We start from the raw sequence: 24620 nt of genomic DNA on the forward strand, positions 1-24620 counted from the left end.
GCAGGGATGCGATTCCTGCAATAAGTGGACGCTTAGCGTCTTCGTGGTAGCTATGCTGACAGCGCCGCTCCCACCCCCCACCTCGCTAAACAGATCGACATTTAAACGACATCTTGCCGTCACAAATTTCTCTGCTGTACAATCCCAAACATCTGTCCATACTCCAAGCTATCTCATTTAAGCAACTCATCGTCAATCAACATGTCTTCCGACCCAGTTGATGTTCTCATCATTGGCGGCGGGCCCGCTGGCTTAACAGCTGCTCTCACTCTTGCGCGTCAACTGCACACAGCGATCCTCTTCGATAACCAGTCATACCGCAACGGCAATTCCCCATTCATGCACATGATCCCTACATGGGACCACAGAGATCCTGCTCAATTTCGTGAGCAGGCTCGTCAGGAGATTCTGTCAAACTACTCCACCATTAGCTTGGAGAACACGAGTATCGAAAAGGCGGAGAAAGGAGAGGACGGTCTTTTCAGGGTAACCGACGCAAGTGGGCATTCTTGGGAAGGAAGAAAATTGATCCTTGCCACTGGATCCCAGGACATTTTCCCACCCATACCCGGCTACGCCGATGCCTGGGGAAAGCGCATGTAAGCTCGCCATCATTTACCATTCCCTTTCGTTGCTTCGAAGCTTCAACTAAGTCTTTCCTATAGCTTTCACTGCCTATTCTGCAAAGGATACGAAGACCGCAGCGCAAAACGGGCAGGCGTCCTTGCCATACAGTCTGCCGCAAATGTGCCGATGGCGATGCATCAGGCGGAAAATGCTGCTCAGCTGGCCGAACAGGTTACAATCTATACCAATGGACAGGAGGCTCTTGAGTCCCAGTTGGCTACCACATTGGCCAGTCAGGGCAGCAATACTGTGTTCAAAGTCGATAACCGTGAAATCACCGGTCTGGAACTCAACGGGGATGTTCTGAGTACTTCGGCCTCCGTTCTAGTCCAGCTTGCCGATGGTAGCCAGGTCGAAGAGGCGTTTATCGTGCATAATCCCAACACGCAGGTCAAGAGCACGTTCGCTACTCAATTGGGCCTGGAACTTGCACCTAGCTTTGTTCCTGGTACCGGGGATATAGCTGCTGCGGCGCCTTTCCACCAGACCAGTATTCGGGGCGTTTTTGCTGCGGGTGATTGTATCACTCCGTATAAGGTGGTTGCGGGTGCCATTTCTAGCGGATGCAATGCGGCTGTTGCGGCTTCGGCGCAATTGCTGGCAGAAAAGCATGGTCATCAGCCACTTTTCTGATTGCTTTCGCTCGAGCTGTTAGGAGCGTTGTGGGGTAGTCAATATTTCTATTATGAAGCCATTATTGGGAGAAAATCGCCTGTGAAAAGTTTTACAAAATCATGTAGTTCTCCAATCTGATGTAGGGAAGCGTTCCTTCCGAATTATGCCTCATGTACCATGCATGGTTGTCATGCATTCGTTCTGTGTCGCAGGGTAATCTGTTCGGGGGTGTTCGATGTAGTTGAGAAGATAGGGGATGAGAATAGTTGGTATACCTGCATTGACATATAAACATTACTAGCGTACTATTACTCTTTTATTACCTGGCCATGTTCCTCTTCGTTCATTTCTTATGGTGGCCCATTTATAAAATCAGAGTTAAGTATATCAAAACAAACGCTTGGTATCATGAATATGCCTTCCAGTATCCTTTTTATCAAAACGCCAGAAGCGTCACATTCCTCATGAGAAATCTGGAGGACTCAGAAGATTCAATGGCAAGCATTGGTAATCATACCAGAAGCGTATCCGCGAGTCCACTTGGCAGCCATAATGTTCGCATCTCTCCATGGGACCCGAGAACTATGCCAATCCAATGTTTTGCCAACTTCAACTTTTCGGAGTGTTTCTGTGGCGGCCGTCAGGTCATCCGCAAGGAAGAATAGCCTCGTACTGAGGATACTTTTCTGGCAGGTATTGGTTATAACGTCCGTTATCTGCTCGACATCCATTCCCACGAAAGGCGAGCAGAACATGTCGTCGACTGGGGGAACACTGGCTGATTCGGAAGTCAGGGAATCGAGGGCGTGTATAATGTTGGTGTCTAAGAGTATCAGACCGGGGGGAAGACTTCGGTCGCTCGCGTATGCTTCGCTAAATATATCAGAGAGCATCTAGGAGAGTAGTGTTAGAACGGATGTGACTGTTGGAGACGATTGAGTAAGCCTTACGTGTGGAGGGATGGATTCCTCCATGCAAATTATGCACACCAGTTGCTCGAGTGGATCAATCGGAGGTGGGATCGACATCCTCCTTTTCGTCTGGATAGTGAGGCTGCGGGTCGGCTCTACAGGGACTGGTGTCACCTGGTTGGAAGTAGAGCCGTTTGGCTTCGTCAGGATTGGCAGATTACTGGTGGACATTTTGTTGTTGTTAGGTTCATAGTATTGGATAACGACAAGATGCTGGTCATTTAAACTGACCATCTGCAGACCAGGAACAAAGGGGTCGGAGTCTCCCAGTAATTAGTAGTAGCAAATGAGAAAGTCGGATAAAGGAGACTCGAAGCCAAACAGGCCTAAATATTCTTTCATAGAGGCTTCTACCGTCTTTTATTGGCGACTTGCCTTAGCAACAAGTAGAAAAGAGACGGATATTAACGACATACTGGACATTCTCACAAAGTGCCCCGTTAGCTGCGCCGAGTCTCCTTGTTTGGTTCTCAACATGACCTTAGATCGTATAGAATGATGCCAGATACACAAGGAATGACACGGTCTTTTGGATCACTATTGGGGAATGAACATAATGAGGACACAATAAGGCGTGAAGAGACAAATGAACATTTGTATGTTGGGGGTTCTCTCCAAGGATTTTTCATTAATTGCATGAGATGTGTAGGCCCGGCACATGAAAAGTTCAAAGGATGATCTTGACAAAGTTTCACAGATAAAGTCACACAAACACGCGGGGCAGAGGAGGTACATTGGAATGGGTCTGGTGCCACTGTTTTGCTGAAATGAATGGCCTACAATAAAAGACCTTGAACTATTCATATTACACAATATTGGGAAATTTCATGACAAGGCAAGGAACATTCCTTCCCGAACCGTGACGCCAGGAAGAGGTTGCAGTAATAGATGCATAGTTAATTGATTCCTGCAACTCTTAAATCCATGCTAACTACTCCTTCAATTCTCATTCGATGATTATATCCAAACTGAGCTGTAGTAGAATTTAAGTCTAAGTTCACCTCTCTCGTGGATGATAGCCCCCTCCGAATGTAACAAAATGAAATTACCCAAACGTACGATCGTCTCAGATATTCACTCCAAACTATTCCATCTATATCAAGCAAGGGATGTGGCAGAAATGATACTCTAGAGAGAAAAGTCCCTTCAGTCTGTCTCAGTTTGGCACCTAATTAACCCGGGAGACATCAGTATCACTTTCTCTAGGCAGCATATGAAGGCTTGAAAACACAGAGTGAAGAATTATTGAAAGTCATTTCCTCCCCTTCAGTTTCAGTTAGCAACCTAGTAACTTCATACTCAGACGTACGTAAACCCCATTAACAATGGCATACAATGTCCTACAATTGGCGGAGCGAGAAGATGCATTCTCTAAAAGCACATGAACTGCTTGTTGGATTAATTAACGTGAGTACCAGTGCGTCCAGGCGAAGGGCATGAATATTATGGTGCCACTACAATGGGATTGCTGCCTTGGGTGCACTACAACTGGCCCCCGGCTTGTTACTATCCGCACAATATATAAACCGGGGACGGAGCAGGTCCGGACCTACGAAGTCATTAGAACCCACATGCATTAACAACCACAGCATACTAGAATGCTTGATCGTTTGCCTGATATAGTGCTGCTGCAGATTTGGGAATGCCTTGGCCCCGCGGCCCACAGTGTCTTCTCCAACGACCAAGGCTGGTACATTAGCCCTCTGCTGCGGGTCTGCTGGCGACTCTATACAATGTTCATGCCCCTTGTGCACCAAGCGTTCCATATCCACACAGGCTCTTTCCCAAGATTTGAGAACGTCCCATATCTTCCATTTATTGTCTCTGCCACACAGAACACATGTCGGTATATTCACATTGCATCTGCCATTCAAATCCTTAGTGTAGAAGATCTGTTCGTTGGCCGAATTCCCAAGACGCCTCTTCCTCTCGACTCCGTGCTCCTCGAAGCCCTCTTGCAATCTCTCAAGACACTTCCTGACCAGGTATGCTGGTGGCGTGAAGCACTGGAAGCCGGCCGTGAAGATGCATGGTTCTCCATCCTGCTGCTCCAACTGCCCAATTTGCGCAAGCTGGAGCTCAAATACCTTGACGCAAATTCGCCATACCTGCAGTCCATTCTATCGCGGCTGACTGACCCAAATGACCCTCTCACAGGTCTTACCCAGCTATCAGAGCTGAACTTCAGCCCTCAGATGCCTGTTGACTGCTCATATTTATCTAGCTTCATACCATTTACCCAGCTCCCTTCAATACGGAAGGTTCGCCTCGTTAGAGCCATTGATAACTACCAACTCCCATCAACCACAGAAGAAGGCGATGCAACCGACTTGCTTGACGCATCATCTCTTTCCCCGATCCTTCCGCTGTATCAATCTTATTTCCACTCCGACCTAACGCACCTTACCCTCCACGGCTGCTCCACCATTGCAACACTCCCCAGCCTCCTTACACGCCTCCCCAAGCTCAAGTCCCTCATCTACCGCCACAATGACAGCGGCCTACCCCAAGTTAATACGCAAGTAATCACCGATCATACCAACCAGGATGCTGGGATCAATACCTCAATGCGCCAGGGATCACCCGTTGCTCAAACACAGCATGTCGCTACTTCAACACCGATCCATATTTTGAACCCAGCTGAGCTGTACCTTGGTCTGACTGAAGCGTCTTGCAACTCCCTTCAAGAACTCTGGGTGACTGTCGAGAGATCTTTCCGTATGAAGGAATACGAGAGACGTACGCAGGACCTTCCAGGAATCCCTATCGGAGACCTAGGGGTATTTCACTCGCTACGGCAGGTGCGGATTCGTGTGGATAATCTGCTAACAGTGGTGCGGAATGGTGGCAGTCCTCAAAACGGCCTTTTCGCCAATGTCTGGGCGAGTAATAATCTGTGGGATGTCTTGCCTTTGAGTCTGGAAGGATTGTTTCTGGAGGATTGTGATCGGGGAATATTGCCTGTGCTAGCGACTCAGCTGAGACAGGTGTTGGAGAGTCAGATAGGAACGAAGGAGTATGTGTTGTTCCCTCTGATGAAGACTGTCGTGTTGCAGCAGCCGATCGATGAGGTCGACCGCTTGCCTTTCGTGTGTCCACCCAATATACCCCACTATTCGCTGGAGGCGTTTCAGCTGGAATATAATCATCGGAAGGCCGAAAATGATATTCAGCCGGACATATACGCTCTATTGATGATGTTAAAGAAGGGGTTTACTACGTTTGATCTGGAACTGAAGGTGCTTGATAAATGGGACAGAGACGAGACTTTCCCTATGTAGTAGGCAGTTTCGACTTTTCGCAACATTATCATTATTGTCTCAGGACAGCTGAATATGAATAATTGAACATGCAACTCTCACAATTGGTCACAAGTAAGTAGACACAATGGGGAAATCAAAACATGAGGAATAACTTCGCCCAGTTCTCCCTTACCATCTCCTAGCATAAATAGTCCCGTTCCACATTACTATTCCGAACACGCAGAGTAAATCAATACTCTCGGAAACAAAATCTGTCAGGAAATAGAGGGCCTTATCGTAGACCGGTCTGGCAAAGAGCACGAAGGATTCACTCGGCAGTATAAACTGCTAGTCAGATTCATCTGAATCCAGCCAAGACATACCCAACAAATCGATGAAAATGGGATCCCAACCATAGAGCTCCTTAAGGTCAGACTTAAGACGTGTATCCGGCTCAAAGTTGAGAGGGATGGATGACATCCACTGCTTCACTATTTCGATGTCTTTATAATCGTGAAAAACGTTTTGTTCGTTGAACGAGAACTGTTCCACCGCAAGCTTGCCATCCTCGGCTTCATCCTCTGTGTTCAGCCTCTCCCTGTACAGTCGCAGATCCACCCCAATGGCTATAACCCCGTACACCGGTTGGAGAGTCGGGAATTTCGCTCGGATGTTCGTAAAGGCGCGGATTAGCGTCGCAACATGTTTTCTCTCAATAGCCTCCCAGCCCTTGCCGTCCCTGTCGTAGTAAGAATTGTGGGGATGACAGCTGAGCCAAAGAATGGAGGTTGGAGGAGCCGACCAATACTCTGTAGTTCCGGGCACGTCTTGGCTGGCGCGTATAAAATGTTTGAACTCCGCGCGATTTAGGTCAAGAGTCATAGTAGTGACGCTGAAGCCATCGGGTAAGGCGTTATGGGATTGGGTGGGGGCTGCCATCGTGACTGCTTTCCTTTTTCGTGTTGTCACGTGCATTGGAAAGAAGGATGGAGTGACGGCAGTGTGATTATAAGTAACTGCCGAGGTTAAGCTGCTGCACTGATATGCACTGACAGGCAGTGAAATATGGAAGATGAATGGTTGATCTATTTATAGACGTTCATTGAGATATATGGTTTCCATCCAGTGACTAGCACAAAGCTCTTGTCTTCATAGTGAAATATAATTTGTTATTCATAGAGTATGTGCCTAGTACTGATAGTTGGAACGTGCCTTGGTCAATATTGATTTAGTCACTGCTAACTTTAACCATAACAGTTAGGCCTATTGTTCTACAGTCACCAGACTTGGTTGCAGGACTCATAGCTACCATTGACTGGGACTTTTCGTTGATTGATAAAGGTTCTCACCTGTTCCTATCATAATCCAAAATTGATCACACATTTAGAATCACTAGTAGACACACGACCTGAGACAGTATAGCGCCAACTCAAAGCCCACAGGGGGTTCAAGTCCCCAGATTTGAGGATGCACTTGACTAAACTCCGCGTGTCACAGGTAATTTCCTATTTAGCTATCGAAGTGAATCATAGAGAAGTGCTAGCCACTCTAAGACATGAATTGCTCACATGTAGGGAATGCTACTTCCTTTCAACTGCTTTCAAAAGAGGCTTTGTCCGCTTTTGTCCGCTTTTGTCAAAAGCCTTTGTTTGTTTGCCTTTCCGCGTTCCCGGTATTCATACGTCCTTATATTGACTCTCTCACCTGGAACATCTACAATATGTTGCTGCGAACCAGTGAATAAATCATGCGTGTGGGCTACGTTCGACTCTTTTTCTCTATTTGAGGCTCACTTGTAGAGCTTATATATAGTAGAATCATAGATGAATACACAAGAACTTGGATGGAATATTATTTTTGGTGCACGGGCCTACCACTCCAGACACTCATCTGCGCAGATCTGTGCACAATCTCATTGAGACTTTGGGTCTCTGCTCCTAGCGCCTGCAACCTCTCTCTACAAGATGGTTGTCTCGCAGGCCCTCGTTTTCTAGGCATTGCGTCTAGGAGATGGGACAGAGTTAGCGTACTTAGCATCTGAGCTGCTTATATTACCGGATATATCCAAAGGGTCATGGTCAAAAAGACCAAAGGTAGTTTGCTGCGTGGCATAATTAACTCATACATTACGAATGATTACTCATTCTATCACAATAGATAGAAGATTGACTAGGCCCATTCCCTCACGGAGCAGGTTGACTTGCCTGACCCCCATCTTTCTCCTTCTCCTCCATACTGAACTTGGTATCCAACTCCTTCCGCAACGGAATCTCCTTCTCCACAACGACCAGCAAAAACGCCAACCCAGCGAAAGCCATAGAAACATACCACACCGTCTTAATAGCATCAACATAAACACTAACCACTTCTGCCCTCGTCACTGCATCTGTAATCGAATCCATAAAAGCTTTCGTAGCAGCCTCGTATGCCTTTCCGTCCCTCAACTGCTCCGCAACACTGGAGTCCCCAACCCTCCCCAACAAGGCATTCACCCGATTATTGAACGCCGCTGTAGGAATAGTCGCACCCCATATAAGCCCGAAACTGCGAATAAACGCCCACGTTGAAGTTGAGAGCGCCGTATCTGATTCCGTGAGCGACGCCTGCACAGCAGGAAGGAGGACAGGCAGGGCAAGACCTGTCCCCACCGCACTAGGAATCTGAAATCCGACCCATTGGCCCGTACTCGCGTGAGCTTTTAGCAGAGTCAACAGCCCGAAACCGATGATCATGAACGCGAAGCCAGCATGTTGAATGGGACGGTAGCGGTCCAGTTTGGAGAGTAAACCGCCCGCGGTGATGGCAGCCGGGATCATGAACAGAATAGTAGGGAGGAGTTGGACGCCCGAACGGCTGGGTGAAGCAGCAAGAACAGCCTGGAAATAGACAGGGAGGAAGTACATGACCGCGATGGCGGAAAGGCTGTGCAGGAAGGTGAGGCCGAAGGCCGTAGCGGACGTGCGGTTAGCAAAAAGGTGTAGCGGCATGGTGGGGTTCGGGCAGTATCTCGGGGAAGCTTCGTAGAGGAAGAAGACAGCGAATCCAACGAAGCCAAGGACTAAGGGGACAATGACGCGGAAGGAAGACCAGGGGTATTGGCTACCACCCCAAGAAAGAGCGATCAGGACGGAGATCATAGAGAGGACGAAGAGGGTGTTACCGAGCCAGTCGATGCGTTTCAAGCGCCGCAGGTAATCGGGAGTGCTGTCGAATTTTACGCGCAGGAAAAGGAATAATGTTACCATAGCGGCAGCGCCGATGGGGACATTGAGGTAGAATACCCAGCGCCAGGTGGTATATTGGACTATGAGGCCCCCGAAGAGAGGGCCCAGTGTGGTTCCGATGGCGATGAGGCCGAACATGAGACCTAAGTAGCGGCCTCGTTCGCGAAGGGGTAGCAGATCGCAGACGATAATTTCGATGAGTACGTTGATGCCCCCTGCACCAATACCTTGGATTAGTCGACCGGCGATTAGCATGTCGATGTTGCTGGCGCCGCCTGATATGCCGCTGCCTAGGGTAAAGGTCGCCGTGCTGATTATCATCGGCCATCTGCGACCGTAGATGTCGGCGATCTGGCCGAATAATGGCTGAAATGCTGTCCTGCGATAATGTCACGTTAGCCGAGACACAGTGTGTATGGTGAGCGGTCCGTACTGAGTAAGGTAGAATCCATTGACCACCCATACGTAAAGATTGGCACCCCCAAGGTCTGCTGTAATGGTCGGGAGAGCAGTGGAGGTGATGGTCGCCTCCAATGAAGTCAAAAGTCCGGAGAGCGCGAGCGCCGCGATGATCGCAAAGAAGCGAAAGGACTTTTTCTCAGTCGCTAGTTGGGGCGCTTCGTCGTGCTCTCTATGGTTCTGCTTCTCAGCGATTATCTCCTTAGAGGAGACTTCCCCTGTTACATTGGGTGTGATGCTTTGCTCTGGCTCAGCGGCGGACTTTGTTGTGAAAACGTTCTGCGCCGAGTTGGCAGTCATTGTCTAAGAGAGATAAGCCCTGACGCTTATTGTGGGAATAGAAAGATATCTTATTCCAGTTGAAAGAGATTTCTGGAATTTATTTGTATAGGCTCGAGAAAAGACATGACTAAACACATTCTAGGCTTGCGTCCAAAGTAGACTACGTATAACGCTGCAGGAACAGCATCCTGCCCAACTCGATCTGTCCCAAACCCTCCAATGAAAACGCCAAACAGTGTACATACTGGGTGAAGGCAGTGTTCAACTATGGAAAAATAGGAGTGCAGTTGAAACAGAGTGTTGGCAAATCATCCGGATGATTTTCAGCGTACAGATCCGGCGAGTTAAGAAAGATTGGGGAACGGATGATGACAGGATCCGGGGAGGAAGGGAAGGAGTGAGGCGGAGTCGCACAGATCCGAGCCGAGCAAGAACGGATGATGGATGATCTGTTGGATTGAAGGTAAGAAGAGTATTCAGACTTAAGGCTGGGCGAAAAACCCTCTTGTGAGGGAAAAAAAAAAAAAAAAAAAAAAAAAAAAAAAAAAACCAGTGATGTCGAGCTTTCTTCGGCACCAGTTTCATACTATGTAAATAGCTCCACCCGGGGTCCGTCGCAGACTAGACGAGCTCCAACCAATGTCTCGAGTGCTTAATCTCGGACCTGCTCACCACATCCCCGTCAAAAACCATAGACAATATGCGACCCCTGTGTTTTTGAAGCAAACCGACCAATGACTCGGTGATCGTGGTAGAACAGATGGCCTGAGATATACTAATTCATTCGAGCCGCGAATTTCCAGTAGATTAAGCACTATAGACATACCGAGAAGCAAACAACCTTCCAGTTATCACAGAGCTGCAAAGCATTCCAGCGTAGCCCAAAGCTACGTAGAGCCTTCTACCACTAGAGAGTGATGCCCTAAGTAGTAGTAATAGCAACAAGCTCAGCGAGGGTGCAGACCTCACCGCCCTATAGACCGCTCAGAACTGGCAGAAACTAGCGAACCTCGGAGCAAAAACCTCGGATATAAGCGGATTTAAGCCATTCCAGCCCCAGGAACCAGTGATTATTTTGGGCGGTGAAGGGGGTAAGTTCTGCGGGAATGTTGTTGCGGCCTCAGGCCTCAATGAAGGATTTGCGGCCCCCAATCCAAATGCACAGAGCGAGAGTCCAGCTTGAATAGACGCTCCACTTCCCTTCCTCTCTACTAGTACTAGTCTGGTAGCTAGCTAAAGAGCAAGAGTGTTTCGGTATCGCTGCCCCGACTTTGCCCCGAGTCCCCGACCGAGGCCGCCCGCAGATTGCGAGTTGACTCAACCCCGCTGCGGACACTGAGATAACTTGAATCGCCTTTCATGAAACATCATCACATGTTCCTGTTTCCCTTCCATTACAACTGATTCTTTGACATTCATTTACCGCCTGGAGTCGGTTTCACGTCCGGAAACATACCGCAGTTAATGGTCAACTCAGACCTCCACGAGCCACCGTTCAGCTACTGCTCTCACTCCCATGAGGAAGATGTGGCCCCAATCTACTTGGATTCGGGCGAAGTTAGCCCTATGATGCATGATTCATACCCAGGAGTTCTATCTTTTGACCCTTCAAGTCTCCGGTATCCAGTGGGCGAACGATTCGATGGCAACCAGCATATGCCTCATTTGCACAATGTTACAGAAACCTACGACTCCCTCGGGCAAATAAGTCTAGATTCATCTATAACGCAGAATGATCCTCTACACGAATTTGTCTGTGCGGATTGCATTTCCCCTGAGTTCTTATATGATTCCAGCTGCCCTGAAGCATGGAGCATGGCGTCTCTAGATACAGGAGCTTTCATAGGTGAAAGGGCTGTGGACGCTCCTTCGGCGCTTGCATCCGGTGCAGAGTACGAACAGGATGGGCGCAAGCGCAAATCTCATTATTATCCGAGAGAGATAGTTCGCATTCTGAGAGATTGGCTTGACCAACGCCAGGAGCGTCCGCTTGCAACTAAAGAAGAGCGCGAAGAGCTTCTGCAGCGCACAGGATTAACGCGGGCTCAGTTCCGCAACTGGCTTGCAAACACTAAACGTAGGGAAAAGGTTCGATTGTCTACGCTACAACAGAATGAGTCGTTACCACCGGGTGCTGTTGACATCCCGCATCAATCTGTGTCGCAGATGACACCTTTCGAGCGCTGGAAATATTCCCCACCTGAACATGAGCCTGCTGCACCGAGCGACATAGCTCAAGCGCTGTCGAACCTTCCACCCGGCTCTCACGCAGAACTAGCGACAGGTTCAGTGAATTCTACAGCACATTCATTAGATTCCGGGACCAGCCAAGATTCCCATCCTGGGCATTGGGATATTTTCCAAACACCATCTGTTGGCAGCCACCAAACCAGTAGATCTTCCAGCTCTAGTATATCGATTGCATCTGCCTTCTCCCAGCGCTCATTACCGCGCTCTAGTTTGCCAGGTCAAAGCAACTATCGCCGTCATCGCCGCCGCCGCCAGCAGCGAAGCAACGCACCAGCTCTTCCTAACAATCTAGCTTCACCTCACGCTCCAGGGCTTCGTCGTTTTCAATGTACCTTCTGTACTGATACGTTTAAAACTAAGTATGATTGGCAGCGACATGAAAAGTCCCTTCATCTGTCCCTAGAGGAGTGGACCTGCTCGCCCTTTGGCGGTATTGTCCCTCTCGACGGCCACAACGTGTGCGCCTTGTGTCTGGCCATCAACCCGGACGAGAAGCACCTAGATCTCCATGAGTATTATCTATGCCATGAGAAGGGCCGACAGGTGCGAACCTTCTCCCGAAAGGATCATCTCCATCAACACCTACGCCTCGTTCACAATGTCAAATTTGGATCATGGATGGAGAGCTGGAAGACTAGCATCAGTGAGATACAATCAAGATGTGGTTTTTGTGACACGAATCTCAACACCTGGACAGAGCGTGTAGAACACCTTGCGACACATTTCAAGGCTGGAATGGACATGCGCCAGTGGCAAGGAGATTGGGGATTTGAGACGGCCATACAAGGCTTGGTGGAAAATGCTATGCCACCATATCTAGTCGGTCAGGAGCGGTTAACGACAAATCCTTATAGTGCCAAATCCGCCAAGGCGCTGGAGACAAGCTTTGAGGCCGACAGCCCCCCTGTTGCAGGGAGGTATCTCGTCGAGGAAGTCAATCACTGGCGTATCCTGGAACGTGAACTTACAGATTATATCAAAAGTCAACTGGAGATTGGTGTTATTCCTCCCGATTCCACGTTACAAGATATGGCTCGCATGACCGTCTATTCCTGTGACGATCCGTGGAACCAAACCTGTGCAGATAATCCTGTATGGCTGGGCAACTTGAAGCGAGAGGCTGGAGTCGAAGATTTTCGGTCACGACAGTCGATTATGAAAAGTACTGGCGAAAGTGGCAGTCTTGGCTAACGTCTTCGACGCATTTCCGAGAAGGATATCTTTTAAGCGCAGTCATCTTACCGGTTTCCTGATCCACTACATCCCTAGAGCATTGAAGCGATCCCTCACTACTCTTAGCGTCTTCGAGAATTAGTAATAATTAATTAATATATTCTGGCAACTTGCTCCCTAGTGTTTCCAGTCTAAACCAGTCACCATAATGCCCTCCGAAGCATTACCATGTCCGGAAGAAAAACAACTGACATGTGCATTGTCGAATTGTGATTAAGCTAATAAATATAGTGTGTGTCGAATTAATCATGCACCAGAATGACAATCTAGACACCGCCTGGGAAAGACAACTTATACATATATTAGCCTCCGAGTCAAGATAAAGACTATCCCGCGAGGTCCGCAACCCCTCACGTCGTCATTTCATTAAACCAAACCCAGCTGATAAGCCAGTCCTAACCTCAAATGCTTTTCTAACCAGCTTTCAGCAACATTTGTTGGTTCGGCCACCTCCGTGCCAAAGTTATCGGACGCCATTGGGAGATCCGTTGGAGTTCCTGACGAGTGGAGCGCGCTAAGCAATCTAGGGTCTCGGATGGAATGCCCTGACGGGTGAAGATCGACAGACCCTGGATCCTGTGGCTGTCGCGACTGGAAGAACGTGCCAGGAACGATGCTATCTTATCGGCTGCTCCGGATGCAATGTAACCTCGGAGTTGGGAGTCCTTGCCGTGTGCCGTGTTGGCTATCCTGTTTATGGCCTGATTGATAGGAGGCCTCCGACTAGATGGTCCTGCAAGAGGAGGCCTGTAATAGAGGGATAAATAGGTCGCCTTGTCCGGGGGTGTTGGGAGTTCGGACACATCCTCTCTACATCAGTTCCCTCTGTAAATAGGTTGAGGCGGTAGCCACAGCACTGACAGTCACCATGGTTCAATTCAAGGTACGGACCAAAAGCCCCCGCCATTGTGAGATTATAGAGCTAAACCAGGTATCTAAACTAGAGCATCATCGCCCTTCTTCCCCTCTTCCTCTCCGCCTCTCTCGCCTCTCCCTCCGCCAGGAATAACCTCGAAAGCCGCGAAAGCTGCGAGTACACCTGCGGAAGCACCTGCTACTGGTCTAGCGATGTCAGCGCAGCTAAGGCCAAGGGATACTCTCTTTACGAGTCTGGAGATACTATTGACGACTACCCGCATGAGTACCACGACTATGAGGGCTTCGATTTCCCTGTTAGCGGCACCTACTACGAGTATCCTATCATGAGCGACTACGATGTTTATACTGGTGGCTCGCCCGGAGCGGATCGGGTGATTTTCAACGGAGACGATGAATTGGCGGGTGTGATTACGCATACGGGTGCTAGTGGTGATGACTTTGTGGCTTGCTCTTCTTAGGAGGGTGTGGTGTAAATAAAGTGGTATTATGTGAAATGTCATGTTTATGAAAGAGACAGAATTTCATATTGTGTAGGGGACAGATTTGCGATTCTAATGTGAGAAAGAAAGTAGACTTATAAGGGTGGGAGTGTCTCGGGAAGGTGAACTGCGGTCGCGTTACTTTCTTTGCTCTACGTATCTTTCGAGGAAGTAAAGAGGTCCTTGTACAATAATGCGCCTGTTAATGTTTATGTTGAAAGGTAGCACCCAGACAAGACAACACTACTGTCTAGATGGCGTCAGCCTCACCGGAATGTGCGCATCCTCCATTAGCTCCTCACAACGACTCTTGTACACGCGACCCTCCTTCATTACTCCAAGGACACATTCCTCTGGCCGGTCGAAGATAGTGACATCCTCAAGCGGATTCTTATTGAGGAAAAGGATGTCCGCCAAAAGCCCCTCTTTGATTTGGCCAATACGCTCCTCCTGGCCCATCATCTTCGCTGGGTTGATGGTCGCGCTCTGCAGGACAGCCAGCGGGCTGAGAACCTGCGCTCTGAGCGCAAACTCCCCAGTCTGTGCTATGCCCAGAGGACCAAGCAGGTCGCTTCCATAGCAGAGAGTGACCCCCGCGTCGGACGCAATTTTCAAGCTCTGCATGCCAGCACTCAAGACCTCGGTATTCTTAGCCTGCCCATCAGGGGGGAGATATCCCCTCCAACGTTCAGAATCCATCTGCGCATATGAGATAAGTGTCGGAGTCAGGTAGATACCTCGTTCCGCCATGATCTTTGCGACTTTCTCGGTGATGAAATTACCATGCTCGATCCCCTTTACACCATTGTCGATACAATGCATAATAGCCTTCGGGGTATAGGCGTGCGCTGTAACATAAGTGCCCGCATTCTCAGCACATTCCACCATAGCCTGGATCTCGGCTTTGGTAAACTGCAATTGGTCCAACCGATCTGTCGGGGTCGACACCCCACCGGAGCCCATGATCTTGATGAAATCAGCGCCCGAGCGGATCTCCTCACGAACCGCTGTCATGCATTCCGGCACTCCATTACATATGCGCCCGAGCCCGTTGGTGTGTCCTCCACAGCATTGCACGTGGTCGTGCGCAGCGCGAATATCCCCGTGGCCTCCTGCCTGCGACAGGGCGTGTCCGGCAATAAATAATCTTGGCCCCGGGAACACGCCGTCCTCAATTGCCTGTTTCAAGGCCAGCTGTGCACCTCCGCAGTCTCGTACGCTCGTGAACCCGCGGTAGAGCATCTGTGTGGCGACGTATGGCTGTCGCAGGAGGGATACATCGTTGAAATTCCCAAACGCCATGGATAGATCTTTGAAGCCGGGAACGGCGACGAAGTGCACGTGGGCATCAAATAGACCTGGGCAGATGTACATGCCATTACAATTTATGATTGTGTATTCCGGGGGTGGCGGACCAGGTAAAGACGATGTAATCACACTAATCACTCCCTCACATATCAGCACGTAATGATCTTCCAATATTGTACCGCTTGCGACCTCAACAATATTGGCGTGGGCGAGAATATAAAATTCAGGGTCTGGACGGAGCCAGGGTTTGATATCTGTAGTGGACGCCATGGTGAATGAGGCAGAACGGTGGAATTGAATCGAGAGGAGGAAAGATGGATGAGGAGGCGAGGCAAAGAGGGGAAGCGCTGGATGATAATGAGGGGTCGGCATTCGCGGCCGACGATCGGCGATCAAGAAACCTGATAAGCAGATAGTCATGGCATCTTTATCAAAATGTAATGAAGAGCCTCGGCATTATGCCCATCAGCCTGCTATATTAAACACTACGCAAGATATCTATCTAAGGACCTAATTCGCTTCTCTGGAGACCTTTACTCTCCAGATCACCTTATCTTCGGCCCCGATGTGCTTGGGAGTGTCAGGAAAATCAGGGTCTCCGATGTCCCCGGACAATGTAACAAATTCATAGTTTCGGAGCAGACTAGGGCTAGTGATGATAAAAACATAACAAGAAAACACGGAAAACTCTCATCAGGTACTTAGGAAAAAGCTTCCACCCATTCGCGCACCCACTTCCGGATCCACCCATCTTGAACCGCTGGAATGCTTCTTAGTATAGCACTCGACTTTACGGTCTTTGCTGTCGCCGGTAATCCATAGACCGCATCAGTAGCGAAAACATCTAGATAGAACTCTAACATACGCATGGCCGAATGCATACCAGACAGCCTTTGCTGCAAGACTGGCGGGTCTGGTGCTTCAGCCTGTCCAACTAGTTTTGGGTTGTGTACATGTTCCGGACTGGACATTTGAAAGTCCTGTTCAATTTGGACCCGCCGTATCCATTGTTGAAATGTGACGGATTTGAGTCGCCGCGTAGTGATGCGCTGTGTCTCGTCGATGATGATATCGTGAACAGCGCGCCAGTCGATGGGGTGAAGGTTTACAGGGTGGAATACGTGAAGTGAAGGGGTGGCAATACCACCCACTTGCCCTGCTTCCGTATCATCCTTGGGAGTATCCTCAATCAGGAGGTCGACGAGAACGTGTGATAGCAGGTCCATGGGGATCCAGTCGACGTGACTGCATCGTTGTCCCAGAGAACCCGGCAGTGTGCCCATCTGCAACGAAGCGGCAATTAGGCCTGATAACCAGTCGTTTTGGCTCCATACAGATGGGCTTTCGGTTGCGCCTGGAACGTAAGTAAGGCGAGCAATAGAGATCTCCAGACCAAGCCGGTCATGAGCATATTGAAGGAGTTGTTCCCCAACGTATCTGCTTTCACCGTAGCTGTTGATGCTAGGACGGTTCATTTGCACAGTTTGCTCGGGAAGGGCTGCACAGTCGCCATGCATTTTGAGAGGTCCGGCCATAGAAGACACCCAAAATAGCTTTGGACGATTTTTGGCAACTGTACATAATTCGAGGAGATTCACTAGGCCTCTTAGATGCGGCTCGAATGAGGAGAAGGACCAAACGAGGTTATTGGCCCACGCAGTGTGAACAATCATAGTGACGCTTCCTCGGAGGTCCCCGTAACCACCAGGCGATAGAGCGAGTTCCTTCTGGGATAGGTCTACCTTCAAAAAAGTCACATTCTGCGGATCCAGATTGATTTCAAGCTGTCGACATCGGTTAGCATATAGTTGCTCTGCGCGACCATCCTCCACGTTCGAAACACAGTAAACATTCTTGACCGAGGAATGTTTGAGAAGCGTGTCGAGGATGTATGGTCCTACCCCGTTCATACTATCGGTGATTAGAACATAATGCCCCTCGGGCCGCTGTTGCGAAGGCCCCGCCCGAGGAATTCGGTCGATCATTTCTTGATACGTCTCTAGGGCAAGGTATCTTTCTGCGAGTCTTCTATCGATCGTAGACTGTTGCTTGTCCTTGCCATTATTACAGCTCTTATCAATCAAGGCCCTTGTTAGAGCTGCAACAGATGGGTTTGTATACAGCATGACCGGAGAAACGCCCGTGTCAGGTAAGCCTCTTCTGAGGATCCGTACTGCGCTTAGAGTTTGTTGAGAGTCCATTCCTCGAACATAGAGATCTTCGCTCTCATCTAAGTGGTCCCACCACGTAATTTTTTTGATGGTCTTTTTGATGAAATTAGCCACTGCTTCGGGGCGTGACATTTGGTCAGGATTAAGAATGCATTGCCCGTCCTCAATGGAAGTGACAAGTGCAATCGATGCATGAAGTGCTTCGAGTTCCTGCTGGTATGACTCAATTGTCGCTGCGCGTTGAATGGTTCCTTTTGCAGAACGCTTCATTGGTTTTTCAGACTGAGTAAACAGAATATGGGTCTTTTCAATGCGTGCGTATGCGGGAACGACTTGATTCGCTTCTTGGATGATGGGCCATATGGTTTCCAACAATGCGTCACGATCCTTAGATTCTGACTCACCCACATCATCTTTCTCCTCCACCAATAGTATCGGTTGGAAATGCTGTGATCCTGTAACTAGAGCTGCCGAAATTAATCTGCTGCCAGATGTGATGCAGTGCTCCATGCCGACCGGGTTGATCTTCTCCCCATTGGTAAGGACGATAATGTCATCTCGCCGGCCACGCCACGTCCACAGTCCCGACTTCTCGGGTGATGGATGGCGCTCAAAAAGATCTCCTGTTGCATATTCGCTTGCATCTGTGAAACCAGGGTATGTAAAGACAAGCTGCTGTGTCTCCACGAGATCCTGACGAACCATGCATAGTTCATACTGATCATCCATTGCGGATCGAAACTCTAAGCCCATATCTGGATGAAATTCAAGATATTTCCAATCCTTTGGTTTGCGGTAAGAATTGGACAAAATCATGGGTAAAAGCCCTAGTTCTGTCGAACCGTATTGGTTGTATAAGGGAATCTTAACTGCGATCACGTCCCCTACTTGTTGTGGGAGGTCTCCACCGCAGTAGATAATACAATCTAAGCTTAGGGCACAGTATTCTAGCAGATCAGGCTCTTGTACCAGCTCTTCCAGAATCGATGGAGGAACGATGGCTACCTTAGCCTTGCTTTGCTTTATACCCTCCACGAGTCCCGAGGCTGATGGGATCGCTGCTGAAAGTGGGGCAACCATGACAGTGCTAAATGGTAGGGCATCTAGAAGTAGGCTAGCCAAGCAGGCACCCTGCACTGTATTAGCTCTATTCTCAAGTCGCACGAGAGGTGGGCTAGTCCTGGGCCCGAAGGAAAGCATACATGAAAGGGGGGAAGAACTAGAAACACTCGCTTCCCATAGTAAACCTTATTCAAACATTGGTATTCCTCAGGGGCATCCAAGCAATGCATCTTCATCCCCTTCTTTGCCGTATCATGCGTGAATGTCATAGGTCTGGGTAGTCTTGTTGAGCCTGAAGTATGGATGGTCAACAGGGGTTCGGACAAAACCTCTCCGAGAGACCTCGAAAATGGAAGGGGTGGATAAGCTGTGTCGAGGAGCTCTTGTGTTGTCGGTACATCCAACACGTGCATTTCGTCTCCTTCTAAAATTCCGACAACATGTGGGGGACGTGGTGTAGGGCAAATGATAACCTTGCACTGCATATGATGAAGTAGTTCGCGTTGCACAGAGGCACTGTTCCTGGGCGAAGGGAAGAACATCTATCCTAACATGAGAATTGGCTTCACTCAATCTTTAGGGTAATTTGTATTCCACATACCGAATATCCAGCTTTAATGGATGCCAGTGTCAGCACACTATATCGCATATCATTTGGTCCGATGTAAGCAAGTTTCGTCGACCCGTTGCCCATTTCGAGGTTCTGGATCAGCCATCTGGCAACTCCATTGACAGCATTAGCCAAATCATGATAGGTTATCTTGCGGTATCCCTGGCTATAAGTTGATTCGGATAGGGGATACTCTGCGAAGACAGCATCTGGTCGAATATGAGCATAATGATCCAATATTCCTGGTAATGTGTGCTCAGTCGGATCAAAGTCACTAAGGAGAAGGTGTTCCATCATGGTCGCTGTATCATAACAGTCTGGCGCTGTGTTGTGATTGAGTGCGAAAAGAACCTGTTGTGCATACGAGGCATCAGTCTCCAGGCCACCGCTACCTCGACATGAGCACTCTCTGCACGATTTTCTGTTCTCGAACTCTCTTCACTGTGGGATTTTCGTCACCCTCATCGAAAGAAAAGATGCCCTGACATCAATATCATGGGTTGTTCTCCTGCTACCATGCCACAATACTGATGTAGTGCAGGTGGTATTGCAATTACGGCTAATACACAATCGTTTGCAAATTCGCTCGTGTTTACTAAAATATTACGAACACGTCACCACCATAACAACCTGATTGCAAGAATGCTGATCTTCTGCACAGATAAAAAGCGGTAAGCCATCTCCTGTGTCACCTAGACTCAAAGTCCTATCGACGACGTAATTGGCCTACGGTCCGGGGCCCCTTTATACTCATTGCAGAATCTGGTTACCCATTGTGATTACTACGTGCGGCAAGGGAACGAATGCCATTCTCGGATCAGTGCATACAGTGAACCTTTGATAAAACAGGTCTGAGGATGGCTTGCCTAATCTTATGTTGGAAGAAAGGGTAGCATGCTTGGCCGTGTCTTCTCTGGAGAATCCGCCACTATGGGGATCATCGTAGTTGCCTTCATTTACAACGTAGACCCTGGCATTAATTAGTTCTATGTAACCTTCATGTATCCCCGCTTCAGCCGAGCTATCCTTTAACAAACTCGGAAACTTTACATAAACATGGAAACCACGAAATCACCCGCATCCGTCATTGTGATTGGTTAGCAAGCCGAGAACCTGGAAAACCACCTTTACTGACCAAAGCAGGTGCTGGAGCCGGCGGTATAGCTGCGGCGGCTCGGTTGGCCCTTGAAGGCTTCCAGGTGAAAGTGGTCGAGAAAAATAGTTTTGTTGGAGGTAGATGCTCACTTCTTCACAAAGATGGATATGTATGTATTCTTGTTGCAGCAAATTTGTTTTTCATTAGTCTCATGGTCTAACATGCTGAAAGAGATACGACCAAGGTCCCTCTCTAGTGCTTATGCCGGAGTTCTTCCGCCAGGCATTCCAGGAGCTAGGCACTTCTTTGGAAAATGAAGGTATTCATATGCTTGAGTGTGAGCCCAACTACTGCATCTGGTTTCCAGATCATGATCACATCGAGCTCTCCCGCGACATCCCCCGTCTCAAAGCGCAAATGGAGTATCATGAGGGGCCAGGGGGTTTCAACCGTTTCTGTACTTTCCTCGCCGAATCGGGCATGCAATATGAGCTTTGTAAGGAGAGTGTCTTCAAACAAAGCTTTCCCTCCCTAAGGAGCATGTTCCATCCGGCGCTTCTCAAAGGTTTCCTTCATATCCGGCCTTGGACAAGCATGTATAGCCAAGCAGCCAAATATTTTCGATCGGAAAAGATGCGTCGCGTTTGGAGTTTCGAAAGCATGTATCTCGGGATAAGCCCTTATCGCGCCCTAGGTGCCTTCAGTCTCTTGCCTTACATTGAGATGACTGACGGAATCTGGTATCCGAGAGGAGGCTTTCAGCGCGTATGGAACTACTTCCCTCAAAAAAAGGAACAGTTGAGCTGATTTACCACCACAGGTGTTACATGCACTCAGTGGAGTGGGACGTCGCCTTGGGGTAGAGTACTTATTGGATAGCCCGGTAGCCAAAATCGAGCTCAGTGATGATAATGCAAAAGCAACAGGTGTGCTTTTGGAATCCGGCGAGGTTCTACGAGCTGATATCATTGTGGTGAATGCTGACTTGGTCTATGCTTATAACCATCTTCTGCCTCACTCCCGCAAAGCTGAACGCTTACGCAAGCGGTCTACCTCTTGCAGTAGCATCTCATTCTACTGGGCCTTCAATGAGCAGATTCCTGAGCTTCGACCTCATAACGTGTTCCTGGCAGGCCAGTTTCGCGAGAGCTTTGATAAAATATTTGACGATCATGACGTGCCGGAAGACTTTTCCTTCTATGTCAATGTTCCCAGCCGGGTAGATGTGACAGCTGCCCCAGCAGGGAAGGAATCCGTCATGGTTCTCGTCCCGGTCGGTCGATTAGTTGACACCCTGGATCCCGATGAACAAGAAAAACGGTGGAATGAATTAGTGGCCCAAACGCGCGACATTGTCCTTGACGCAATCGAAGCACGTACAGGAGCCTGCAATCTGCGTGAAAAGCTTGTCCACGAGCTTGTGAACAGTCCTCTTACGTGGCGTGAAAAGTTCAACTTGGATCGCGGAGCCATTCTAGGCTTGTCTCATGACTTTGACAATGTTCTTTGGTTTCGTCCGCAGATGAAACATCCCGCTATTCAAAGCTTGTATTTCACGGGCTGCAGTACACATCCAGGCGCAGGAGTTCCCGCATGTCTGCTCAGTGGCAAGTTCGTGGTCCAACAGATAATGGAAGACTGGATGGAAGCGAAAGGTACCACCAGGGATTATAGACTTTGGGTAATGTTGGCAATGGCGTTTGGGCTTCTGACGGCTCTGTCTTTAGCAAAGTCGTCCTACTTGTGGTAGGGGTGCTATCTAGAAACTGAGCGGTGGCTCCATCCCAGACTATTATTCAGCGTACAATTCTCATGTGCCGCCTATATCTCTTTTTTACCCCACATCCTGGCGACTATATGCCCAAGAAACGTACAAGAAACGTAGTCTCTGTTCTTGGATATATGGTCGCTTTGCATGACCGGTGTCAACACGATGGGCAGTGATCCTCATTCAGAATCCCTCAATCAGAATCTCTCCAGGCAAATGGCGCTCAGGTTTCCGTACCTCATTCTGGTCAATCCCTGATAACATCACTGTTGTGGAAATACCGGGCCAATCTTCAGTACCTTAACAGTGATGCCGCGTCATCTCAGCTGGACACTTCTACGCAATACCAACAAAAATAGACTAGTCATAGACAATATTACGCAACCGAGTGTACAGCGCGTATGAAAATCCAGAATTCAGATACGTAGACACATATTCAACCGACTGTGATAGCAATGATTCCTCGTAGTACCACATCTTACTGACCCAGACATAGAAAGCTATCCAAGGACCCCGGACCAAGCAACATTAAACATGCCGTGACTAAAACAACAACCAACGTAAAAGTCACCCAAATATAGGCAGTCGCGAACATCATTGGTTGTTGGGGCCTTGTGTCCCGTAAAACTTTCTCGCAGACCAACTTACTTCCGGCTAAGCAGACTGGAACCCCTGTGCCGGGGTGGGTGCTAGCTCCTGCAAAGTAGAGTCCATCTATCCTCGGATGTTTGAGACTAGGCCGAAAGCTCAACATATTGAAGAAAGAGTGCGAGAGCCCAAGTATAGCGCCACGGTCGAGGTTGAACTTATCCTTCCACGTGTGAGGGGTCTCATATGTCTCGTGCAGCAATTTCGATCTCAAATTTCGTATCCCAGTTCTTTCTTCGATAGACTTTATAACTAAATCACGTATGTCTGGTATAATCCTATCCCAGCGCTTCTGATCATTGATTCCTGGCTCCCTCAGGCTCCCCACGGGCACCAGCACAACCACGGCGTCTTTGCCAAGTGGGGCTGCTGTTGGGTCAATCCGACTGGGAACATTCACATAGAACGAGGGCTCATCTGGGATACTGTGGTCAATGAATATGGAGTCAAAGCTCTCACGATATTTATCCGCAAGAAATATATTGTGGGATTTGAGCTGTGGAAAGGTGGTGTCAAATGCCCAAAAGAAAGAGATACTGCTGCAGGAGGTATGCCGTCGTTGTAATGACCTACCGTATCCTGATTCTGGGAGTAGATTATTGTAGGCATACACTAGGTCTGCGTTTATGACAACCAGATCAGCGAATATTGCTTCACCTGAACTGAGCCGAACACCCTTTGCCGAGCGTTGGTCCGGAGCTAGGAGAACAGAGTCTACTGTGGCCCGTAGACGGTAGTCCACGCCCAGTCTACGACCAACGTCTGCAAGGGCTTGTAGGACCTGGTGGTGGTTAGTGTTGATTTGTATTCGTAATGTGTTATTCAGTGGAATATGGGAGGTGCCTGATCTGGTATGATTGATAGGTATAACTCACCTTTTGAAACCCACCACGGGGATACCAAATTCCATCGACGGTCTCGGAGTACTGCAAAAGGCTATATGTTCCAGGTGCCTGGTATGGGCTCATACCCATGTACATAGAAGCAAATGTCCATGCTTGCTTCATCTTGGTACTAGTAAAGTACTGCTCAACGATACCAGCCATGGTAGTCCACGGGCGCATAGCGACGAGCGCCCTCAGAACGTTGGGCTGCAGAAGACTGAGGAAGTGTGGAAAATCTCTGTTCATTATATAGTCCAAGGTCAGATTGTAGTATTGACCAGTCTCCTTCAGGAAGTCCAAAAGCTTAGAGAAGCCCGTTATACCCTCGTGTCGGACAACCTCCTCTTTCAACCGTGATATATCAGAAGATAGCTCCACAATATCATTATCTGGAAACCAAATGCAGTAGTTGGGTTCGCATTTCAGTAGCTCTACACCTTCCGAACTGAGGGATGTTCCAAGATCTTCAAAGGTTCTGCTGAAGATTTCACGCATTAAGAGAAGAGATGGCCCTTGATCGAAGCGCTATATTGCTTTAGTTTAGTGGTGAATTTTACAGACCGAGAACTTACGTATCCATCTCGTTGTATAATAGAACATCTCCCTCCAACAAAGGCATGTTTCTCCAGCACAGTCACCGTAAATCCCTCCCGGGCAAGTCGCGCGGCAGTTGAAATTCCTCCCACACCCGCGCCTGTGATATATTGATCAGACACTATGGCACCGTCGAAAGCAGGCTGCAGAATCTTTGAATATAATGTACATACCGACTACGATGGCGGACTTTTTGGCCATCGTGTAAGTGTACTTTA

General features: G+C 48.7%; 11 protein-coding genes across 11 annotated transcripts; 5 read left to right on the top strand and 6 right to left on the bottom strand.

The window, feature by feature from the left end:
* The first annotated feature begins 100 nt into the window (after positions 1-100).
* Positions 101-1545, top strand: BO79DRAFT_287203 (NAD(P)/FAD-dependent oxidoreductase). The gene is made up of 2 exons (XM_025688557.1): positions 101-599; positions 666-1545. Exons 1-2 carry the CDS (start codon positions 202-204, stop codon positions 1258-1260), a joined length of 993 nt encoding a protein of 330 aa, XP_025539962.1. The 5' UTR covers positions 101-201; the 3' UTR covers positions 1261-1545.
* Positions 1546-1733: 188 nt separating this feature from the next.
* Positions 1734-2384, bottom strand: BO79DRAFT_227950 (uncharacterized protein; the record flags this gene model as incomplete). Its single annotated transcript, XM_025683917.1, has 2 exons — positions 1734-2135; positions 2166-2384. The coding sequence occupies 2 exons, from the start codon at positions 2382-2384 to the stop codon at positions 1734-1736; spliced, it is 621 nt and encodes a 206-aa protein (XP_025539963.1).
* Positions 2385-3946: 1562 nt separating this feature from the next.
* BO79DRAFT_146586 (uncharacterized protein) lies at positions 3947-5494 on the top strand (the record flags this gene model as incomplete). The annotated part of the gene is made up of 1 exon (XM_025678469.1): positions 3947-5494. One exon carries the CDS (start codon positions 3947-3949, stop codon positions 5492-5494), a length of 1548 nt encoding a protein of 515 aa, XP_025539964.1.
* Positions 5495-5765: 271 nt separating this feature from the next.
* On the bottom strand, positions 5766-6394 carry BO79DRAFT_264413 (uncharacterized protein; the record flags this gene model as incomplete). Its single annotated transcript, XM_025686785.1, has 1 exon — positions 5766-6394. The coding sequence occupies one exon, from the start codon at positions 6392-6394 to the stop codon at positions 5804-5806; it is 591 nt and encodes a 196-aa protein (XP_025539965.1). The 3' UTR covers positions 5766-5803.
* Positions 6395-7638: 1244 nt separating this feature from the next.
* Positions 7639-9438, bottom strand: BO79DRAFT_146692 (MDR family MFS transporter; the record flags this gene model as incomplete). The annotated part of the gene is made up of 2 exons (XM_025678474.1): positions 7639-9058; positions 9113-9438. The coding sequence occupies 2 exons, from the start codon at positions 9436-9438 to the stop codon at positions 7639-7641; spliced, it is 1746 nt and encodes a 581-aa protein (XP_025539966.1).
* Positions 9439-10884: 1446 nt separating this feature from the next.
* Positions 10885-12984, top strand: BO79DRAFT_264416 (homeobox and C2H2 transcription factor; the record flags this gene model as incomplete). The annotated part of the gene is made up of 1 exon (XM_025686786.1): positions 10885-12984. One exon carries the CDS (start codon positions 10885-10887, stop codon positions 12859-12861), a length of 1977 nt encoding a protein of 658 aa, XP_025539967.1. The 3' UTR covers positions 12862-12984.
* Positions 12985-13719: 735 nt separating this feature from the next.
* BO79DRAFT_194024 (ribonuclease Ms) lies at positions 13720-14250 on the top strand. Its single transcript, XM_025681018.1, has 2 exons — positions 13720-13786; positions 13848-14250. The coding sequence occupies exons 1-2, from the start codon at positions 13772-13774 to the stop codon at positions 14238-14240; spliced, it is 408 nt and encodes a 135-aa protein (XP_025539968.1). The 5' UTR covers positions 13720-13771; the 3' UTR covers positions 14241-14250.
* A 254-nt stretch (positions 14251-14504) lies between these two features.
* BO79DRAFT_287205 (amidohydrolase) lies at positions 14505-15839 on the bottom strand (the record flags this gene model as incomplete). The annotated part of the gene is made up of 1 exon (XM_025688558.1): positions 14505-15839. One exon carries the CDS (start codon positions 15837-15839, stop codon positions 14505-14507), a length of 1335 nt encoding a protein of 444 aa, XP_025539969.1.
* Positions 15840-16270: 431 nt separating this feature from the next.
* On the bottom strand, positions 16271-19709 carry BO79DRAFT_217228 (NRPS-like enzyme; the record flags this gene model as incomplete). Its single annotated transcript, XM_025683354.1, has 3 exons — positions 16271-18871; positions 18943-19281; positions 19404-19709. The coding sequence occupies 3 exons, from the start codon at positions 19707-19709 to the stop codon at positions 16271-16273; spliced, it is 3246 nt and encodes a 1081-aa protein (XP_025539970.1).
* Positions 19710-20468: 759 nt separating this feature from the next.
* BO79DRAFT_227958 (phytoene desaturase family protein) lies at positions 20469-22258 on the top strand (the record flags this gene model as incomplete). Its single annotated transcript, XM_025683918.1, has 5 exons — positions 20469-20508; positions 20556-20677; positions 20740-20827; positions 20876-21273; positions 21329-22258. 5 exons carry the CDS (start codon positions 20469-20471, stop codon positions 22256-22258), a joined length of 1578 nt encoding a protein of 525 aa, XP_025539971.1.
* Positions 22259-22754: 496 nt separating this feature from the next.
* Positions 22755-24603, bottom strand: BO79DRAFT_227959 (phytoene desaturase family protein; the record flags this gene model as incomplete). The annotated part of the gene is made up of 4 exons (XM_025683919.1): positions 22755-23705; positions 23800-24333; positions 24381-24502; positions 24576-24603. The coding sequence occupies 4 exons, from the start codon at positions 24601-24603 to the stop codon at positions 22755-22757; spliced, it is 1635 nt and encodes a 544-aa protein (XP_025539972.1).
* Between the last annotated feature and the right edge of the window lie 17 nt (positions 24604-24620).

The sequence above is a fragment of the Aspergillus costaricaensis genome, assembly GCF_003184835.1.
Source record: "Aspergillus costaricaensis CBS 115574 unplaced genomic scaffold BO79scaffold_14, whole genome shotgun sequence".
Classification (NCBI taxonomy): domain Eukaryota; kingdom Fungi; phylum Ascomycota; class Eurotiomycetes; order Eurotiales; family Aspergillaceae; genus Aspergillus; species Aspergillus costaricensis.